This window comes from Lactuca virosa, chromosome 9, assembly GCF_052849685.1.
Source record: "Lactuca virosa cultivar CGN04683 chromosome 9, Lactuca_virosa_CGN04683_v6, whole genome shotgun sequence".
Lineage (NCBI taxonomy): Eukaryota > Viridiplantae > Streptophyta > Magnoliopsida > Asterales > Asteraceae > Lactuca > Lactuca virosa.
In genome coordinates this window covers 54514350-54522782 of record NC_136434.1, presented here as the reverse complement: position 1 = coordinate 54522782, position 8433 = coordinate 54514350, and the positions used below count along the sequence as shown (strand labels likewise).

General features: G+C 32.5%; 2 protein-coding genes across 2 annotated transcripts; both read right to left on the bottom strand.

Moving 5' to 3' along the window:
* Positions 1-1228: 1228 nt before the first annotated feature.
* Positions 1229-4615, bottom strand: LOC145139245 (uncharacterized). The gene is made up of 12 exons (XM_079073140.1): positions 4601-4615; positions 4118-4338; positions 3775-3952; positions 3654-3703; positions 2786-2847; positions 2658-2713; positions 2401-2499; positions 2100-2160; positions 1947-2008; positions 1783-1850; positions 1668-1715; positions 1229-1491 (listed from the first exon to the last, which is right to left on the bottom strand). The coding sequence occupies exons 1-12, from the start codon at positions 4613-4615 to the stop codon at positions 1356-1358; spliced, it is 1056 nt and encodes a 351-aa protein (XP_078929266.1). The 3' UTR covers positions 1229-1355.
* Positions 4616-6099: 1484 nt separating this feature from the next.
* On the bottom strand, positions 6100-7267 carry LOC145139043 (CRIB domain-containing protein RIC4-like). Its single transcript, XM_079073001.1, has 3 exons — positions 7109-7267; positions 6757-6918; positions 6100-6449 (listed from the first exon to the last, which is right to left on the bottom strand). Exons 1-3 carry the CDS (start codon positions 7233-7235, stop codon positions 6187-6189), a joined length of 552 nt encoding a protein of 183 aa, XP_078929127.1. The 5' UTR covers positions 7236-7267; the 3' UTR covers positions 6100-6186.
* Between the last annotated feature and the right edge of the window lie 1166 nt (positions 7268-8433).

Below are 8433 nucleotides of genomic sequence, written 5' to 3'. Positions count from 1 at the left end.
GGGCCAAGGCACAAAATTGACTGGGCTTAGCTATCGGATCATGTTTTTGGCTTGCATGAGGCTATTTTAACTTGATTCACAATGTATGCACGTATGAATTCAAATAACATTGTGGTTTGAATTTAACTAATTTGATGTTGCAAGGTTACATAGAGGAAATTTTTGTACATGAATCACAATCTCAACTCTAAATTCCTAGTTGTGACAAGTTCCTACTCGTCGAGTTTTCCTCCATGGACTCGATGAGTAGACCTTCAAAATGCAAATTATCTTTTCCTCCATTAGTACCCCAGATTTCGGGTGTTACAAAGTAGGAGGCAGGTTTGGGAGTAGGGAGCCTTTTCTCCTTTAATAAGGCTATGATGTTACGTTGGTGGTGGAGGTTTTATCACTGCTCCAATCTGTTGTGGGTTCGTGTCATAAAATCCTTGTATGGTCCAGATGGTGGATGTAGATCCTTGATCACGAGAAGAGCTGGTACAGGTCCTTGGAATGAAGTTATTCATATGTTCAGCCATCTTAGAGACAGAGACATCGATATTAGGATTGGTGATGAAGTTATTCATATTCAGTCTTTATGTCCTATTAGGATTGGTGATGCTACACGTCTTTTTGGCAAGATCTTTGGATGGGTGAAGAGTGGCTTGCGTCTACTTTTCATAGAATTCATGCTTTGGATACCTTTAAACATCTTAGTGTTAGTGATCAGATGTCTAAGGGTTGGGAGCACTACAAAAAAAATGCCAATTAGTGACCAAAACAAAATGGTCACTAACAATAGAATGAATTGTCACTAAATGATTTAGTGACCAAAATTCCGGTCGTCACTTTTCGTCACTATAGGTCCGTCACAAAACCGATTTAGTGACCAAATATAAATATGGTCACTAAACAGTAACTAAAATATACTCGTCACTAAATCTGTGACGACCCACTTTGTCACTAAATGTTGTCACTAATCAACAAAAGTCGTCACTATTTTATCTACTTAGTGACCAATAAAAGTCGTCACTGTTTTATCCAATTAGTGACCACATAAAATGGTCACTAGTCTATCTAATTAGTGACTATAACAGGTCGTCACTGATTTATCATATTAGACACAAAAAGGGGGTCAATAATTAAGAAATTATTGAAATATCAAATGTCATTTTTAATATGAAATATAACAATATCCAATTAGACAAAAGAAAAATCAATCCTATAAATTTTTACAATACAACAATAATAACCAAAAAAATCTTCACAATTATAATATGAAAATTAAATGTCATTTTTAAAAAACAAAATCCATATATTTTATCCAATATTTCAAAAAACAAACATATAAAGATCAATGTGGATTAAAAGTAAATTCAATTGCTTCCAAGGGTAAACTTGTGTTCAACCAAACCACACACACAGAGTTGAATGCTGAAAGCTGAAAGGGATGAGGTTCTTCTGTGAACGATGATTCTCAAAAGGTAAAACATTTCTCTTTTTCTCCTCTTTCTGTTGCACACATTCTTCATCTAGTCATTATCACTACCAAAATAAAAATAAAAAATAAAATGAAATGTGTGTGTGTGTGAGGGTACCTTGATTAAAGCTTCTAGTAAGTTTTTGGATTGACAAATAAAATGTAAGATTAAGAAGTAGGATGAGAACATATATGGGTCAAAAAGCACCTGGCGAAGCTTTTCAAATGATTGGACATTGTTTTCTCTTCTTTGCATCTAAAAATATATAAACATTTTTTAATACCTTAGATTATGTAAAAATATGAAGAATTGACAGACTTACCCTTCTTGTATGAAGTCTGTGAGCTTTCTCCCTTGGTCTAAATACATTGTATGGGTTGGTGTCATTAACTGGAGGAGGTGGTTGTAATAACAACAAAAAGGAAAAAAAAAAAAAATTTACCATTCAGGGGCAAAATGGAATTTTTACCAAAAAAAAAAAGTTACCAGAAATATCAATTGGTTTCCCAGAGCCATTAAATATCCATGGAAACAGGAGTTTTCAAAACCTGCACATCTCAGAATCACTTTATTAATAAAAAGAACAAAAAAAAAACAAAGACTATGTGCATTTTTTTATCAACAATTGATTTAATGTACCTCCCCAGTTGAACTGAACAGTGGTGAATTTATTGTCAATTCCAGATGTTCCTTCAAAAACCTGCTCAAGATAACAATGAAATATGCATTAAGTGGGAATTTAACAAGAAAACAATAAAGTGTAAATGATGGGATGTCAAGTCAAACATACTATACCCTTGCTTATATATATATATATATATATATATATATATATATATATATATATATATATATATATATATATATATATATATATATATATATATATAATGGACAAAATAATTTCCAATTCTCCTCAAAGAGAAGACAGATAGATTACCTGAACAACAGCCTTTTCTCCATCAACTTCCAAGACTTGACCACGTCTAGTTGATCCATCTCCTAAGCGGATATTCACAATTTCTTGATACTTTGGTCCCTGTAAATATAGACACAGAAATGCAACTATCACTTAATCACATGGCTTACCCGTATAAACATTCTCATATTGGTTTAAGAATCATAATTTCAACTGAAATTTTTATAATATAAAGAGAATAATAATGAGCATAAAAAAAAAGAAACACAGAAACCAACCTTCACTTTATCAAGGATGACCAGAGGTCCAGCAACTCCAGAGACAGTTCTATATTCTGTAGAAACATTAGAAAGTTGAGACATCATCTAAGCATATAATAATAATTGTACTTAAAGAAAAAGCTTACCCATTCCAATCTCAAGTGTTGCCTCCTCCATGCCATTACTTTTTTGTGCAACTGATAGCAGCCTGTTAGAGAAGGCGAATCTCCCAAGAAAGAAACAGAGGATGGAGCAATTTTCTGAGTTTATAAATTCATACCATAAGAAGGAAAATTACATCTGCTTAAATAAGCTGCTAACTATCTAGAACTAGGAATGGGAAATGGTCAAAAGACCTTATGCATGCATCTAAACGTGGCCTAATATCCTGCCACTACAGCTGAAACTAAGGAAAGACTCAATCAGCCAAGACTTCTTCACATGTACTACTTTAGTCCATTAATCTAGCAGGTTTTCGGGTGGTTCTCTTGGGCCTGTGCTGGACTCCTGTTGGGTTGCTGTTGCTTGGGCTTGCATCAGCAACTCCCATATTCAACTAAGAAACATAAAAACATGCAAAGAGATTACTTCAAAGAAAAAGTTTTAAGATTGGGCACTTGACAAGGTTCAGTTAAAGATACTAGAGTACAACAACTATGCATAGATTTTGTGCCACACCATTTTTAGTCTAAAATATGGGTTTAACTTTTAACTGTCTGAGGAACATAAATTAAGCGATTAGATTGACTGATCAATCAAAGAAACAAAAAGTGAAAACTGTTTCCAGAGAGAGAACAAAACCATGAGAGTGACTTTTATATACGATAATTCGATGATTTAGATTTACATCGACAGTTTGATCTAATTTTTGGAATACAACACTGAACACTGATTGATTGATCCGATCATAGAAAAATCAAGATTAAAACACGGAGACCTAAATTTTGATTATTCACAATATAACAATATTATGACGAGGAACAATAAAAAAGAAAATCGCAGCAGTAAGTTTACTTGTTGTTTCTTCGGTTCCAGCACATAAGATATCTCTGTCTGCAAAAATACTGATAACAAAAAAACATTTAAAAGCTGAATTTCATTTGTGGAAAAGTCAAAAGAGTCAACGCCAGCCAACCTGTGTAGCCAGATCACCAATAGCAAGACGAGAAAGTACAATCTTGGCACCAGTCTTCACACATTTATCCAACTTATCATAAATGATATTCCACTCTGCATCAACTATAGACTGATATTGCAATGGAGTCGAGAATGGAGTCGAGAACCGGAAAAGTAGGTAGAGGAGGATGTCGTCCCTAAGCAATCAACGAGAAAGAGGAGAAGAGAGATTGAGGAAAGGATAAAATTACCTTTCGACATTTAGTAATGATGAACACAGAATCAAATGCGAGGAATTAAGCTCCAATTGAGGTTTTTCGAGCCCTAATCACACCTTAATCAAATTTTGGGGAAGTGATTACCTAATTGAAGCTTCAATTGGGAAAACTAGGGCTTCAAACTTTGGAGCACGGTACTGTAGTGAACGGAGGAGAAAGTGGTGATTCGATGCGGTAGCAGCGCCGACGGAAGACGGAAGGCGAGGTAACGATGGTGGCGGTGTTCGATGCAGATTGTGAATAGAGGAAAGCGAGGGGAGGTCTGCATAGCGTAAATACGTAATGGAGATGATAACCACATTTTGCTTTATTTTATTAGTATTTAACCCTCAACTTATCCTACTGGGTCACCCCTTCACCCCTTCATCTTTTAAGCATTTCCACTAAGACCCTTATTAGGATTGTTATTACTCCAAACCCCTTTATACCAAATTACGAAATTACCCTAACATTATTTGGGTAAAAATTACTAAAATGAAATTAACAGATATGTATGTAATGACACCATGCTATTTAACATTGTATATTTAATGTGAAATTACCACAATGCATTTCCGTCGAATAAACCATCATCGTGGCCATTTACATAATATGAGTTTATAATTCTTATTTTGTTTTTAAATTTATAATAAAATTTGTTCGGTGATCGTTATTATACGGTCCTAACCTTTTTTGCAATTTTCAATTGTATATTCAATTACTAATTACTAGTTACTATTTTTCAGCTCATAAATATATAAATAGCTAGTGACCACTATGTTTGGTCACTAAGTTTTTAATCTAGTGACCGCTACTTTTGCTCATTGAGTCGCCAATTCAGTGACCACTATTTTTGGTCACTAAGTCTCTAGTGCTACTATTTTTCATCATTAACCCTCCAATCCAGTGACCATTATTTTTCGTCACTAATTCTCCAATATAGTGACCACTATTTTTGGTCACTAATACTTGCTATAACGTAATTATTTAAACTTTATTCTACACTTTAGTGACGGGTGAGCGACGACCATCATGATAGTGGTAATTAAATTTGTAGTATTACCAAAAATTTAGTGACGACTAAATATATGGTGACTAAATGATGTTATTAGTGACCACATTTTAGGTCGTCACTAAAATAGACTTTTCTTGTAGTGGAGACGATTACTCTGAGATGTAATAACTCTGGTGGTTTTCCATCGTCTCGTTGAAAGCATTCCGTCCACATAAATGGGCCTCCAAACTCCTGAAAGTTTAAAATTCATGACCATTTTAAGTTAGGCTTCTTTCTGCCTCGTTTGTTCTTCTACAATTTATCTATCAACACTTTGATAAGTAAGCAATATGCTCCACTCTCCCTTGCTACTAAGATCATGAATGAACTTTTGCAAATAAAGTGATTTAGGAGATTGTAACCATTTAATACATTTCGAACGACTTCCACAACACTTACTAATTCCACTTTTTTTTTTCTTCTTTTCCAGCTATGTTCTCAGAATATACATGTTTTACCTTTTGATATAAACTGCAACCCAAATTCACCCATTTGTAAGTTAATATGTCGAAACTGTCACCTATAATTTCGGATATGGACTATGATAACAAACCTTTTTACATTACGAAAACATTTTTTTTTGAACTTGCATGTAATATTCCTATATGACAAAGTAAATATGGCTCCAAATCGTTACTAATTTCTCGCATTTTGATAAAAGAAAGTAGGGTCGATAAGTATTATATAAACCAAAGGGCTTCTAGCCCAAAAGGAGGTCAAGGGTTCAAATCCCACTGTGGACATAAGTGAAATAATTTAGGAGTAGTCTAGTATTTGCTGTTAAAAAAAAAAAACTGTGAACATAGGTGAAATAATTTAGGAGTAATTTAGTATTTGTCGTTAAAAAAAAGTATTATACAAAAAAGAAGCTGTAATTTAGGAGTAGTTTAGTATTTGTCGTTAAAAAAAAGTATTATACAAAAAAAGGAGTAGTTTAGAATTTGAGTTGAGAGAGCGAGTGTAAAACTTTGATAAAGACGATATGTCAAACCTCTCAATATACCAATAAGTTCTCTAACAACACATTATCACATAAAAAACTTTATCCACACGACATTTATATATCATTCACACAATCTTCACAAATAGTACAACACCCTTCATTCCTTATACATCCATTTCATTCTTCTCTAATGTCGGGTAACTTACATGATGTATTTTGAGAATCATGAGTTGCATCTACTGGTACAAACATAGCACGTTGCTCGTACTGAGCCATGGAGTTAGGGCATAGCGAAAGAAAATCTGAGATGTCCAAGTGGTTGCAACCGTTGGCACCGGGGTTCATCGATCCATCGAACCCTATGTGTGTCACATGTTTTACATCCGTTGGAAGGCCAATATCCATCTCCATTTCCAGTTCCTCCATCTCCTCCTTGAACACTATCATAATTTACTTGAGTAAATGCAATAACATGTACATTTTATATTATCTTCATTTCTGATTCCTCACAATGCAACTGTGTTTTCTTTATTATGATGGGTGATATTTCAAACTTAACTAGTGTAACGATTAAAAAAAATGTACTCTTTTTATATGAATTAGGCAAGATTTAGAAAGGATCAGTTGCAATTCCGGAAGGCCCAAGTCAAACCAGCCTCAAGAGCCCATCATGCTGGGATAAATCGTGGAGAGTAACAATATTTTAGGGATTCAAGGTTTTAAGCATTTTAACAAGTCATGACTTACCAAGGGACTGAGACAGATTTTTGATGGTTCTGGTAAGCCTGTGAAACCCAATGTATATATTTGGTATCGATGGTGTTGGGAACCTAGAACTAGATGAGCCCTTCATCATGTGGTCACTTGATGTGTCTTTTGAATTTTTGGGCACTTCCCTTGACCTACACACTAACATCCACCAAAATTCAATATCAATCCCATTAAAAGAAAAACGGTATTTTCACCTGGGTTTTGGTAAAATTTTCAAGATGATGTTTAAAGAAAAATGAATAATTTTTAATTGGTTATGTGCAAAAAATTTAAAGATTTAATATGAAAGATTCTGTTTTTGATTAATAGAGAATATGTATGTGCGTACCCATGTGAGCTGAGTTGATGTCTTCCTTTGGTCGTCTTCCATGTTGTACGCTAACAGATACACTGGAGGAAGAGACACACCCGGCGGTGAAAGGAAGAACCACAAGTCGTTCCATCCGATTTTTCATCTTAAAGAGGGATGAGAAGTTGATAAAGAAGTGTGGGGTGGCTTATATAGTGAAAGCAATGTGCATGCTTGGTATTTAAGATACACCGGTTAATCTCTAGATATTGTATCGAATAAGATACGAGATGTTAGATTTAGTTATTATTAGTGTTATCATATGCAAAGTCAATATCCCTTTTGAGTCCAACTTTGAAATTAAAGGACTGAGTTTGGTAGAGAGATTAAAGGGTCTTGCCAACTGAAGTACTGAAGTAGTGCATGCAACCAAAAGTTAATGTTGATTTTTTAAGTTAAATGCAACTACTTTACAACCCCCCAACAAACTCCCACACCTCTTTAGACTTTTGTGGTAAAATGAACATTTTTATTTTGTAGCGAGATCATATTTAATTAATAGTCAATTAGATTGTACCATATTATGTTTTAAGCAAAATATCATGTGTATTTTAGAATGAGATAAATTAACATCTTCTTAATTTGATGACTTTTATATTTTTATTGACATTTATCATGTATGTAAAATATATATATATATATATATATATATATATATATATATATATATATATATATATATATATATATATATATATATATATATATATATATATATAGGGTTAGGTTCATGTGAGACGACCTAATTTTGTGAGACCGTGAGACGCAATCCTAACCACTTATTTATTAGATAAAATAAAAACATTTTTAAAATGCAAAATAATTGAAAATTTTTGAAAATTTTTTTTTCAAATATTATTTTCGGAATTTATATTTTCCAAAAAAATAAAAATACCAAAAAATACCAAAAAAAATAAAAAAAAATTAATAATAAATACATTTTTTACATATTCTAGTAGAATATTAGAATATTCTACATATCTGACAAATCTAGTACAATATTCTAACATTCTAAAAATCACATTAAAATATTTACAGTGTAATATTCTATTAGAATATTTCACGTATGTTAAAAAAACGGTATTTTTTTATTTTATATTTATTTTTTTTAGGTAATTAAAGTTCCGAAAATAATAATTAAAAAAAGAATTTTTGGATTTTTCCTTTTATTTTGAATTTTAAAATTATTTTTAGATTTGGTCTCACGGTCTCACAAAATTAGCATTGTATCAAATGAACTTGAACATATATATATATATATATATATATATATATATATATATATATATATATATATATATATA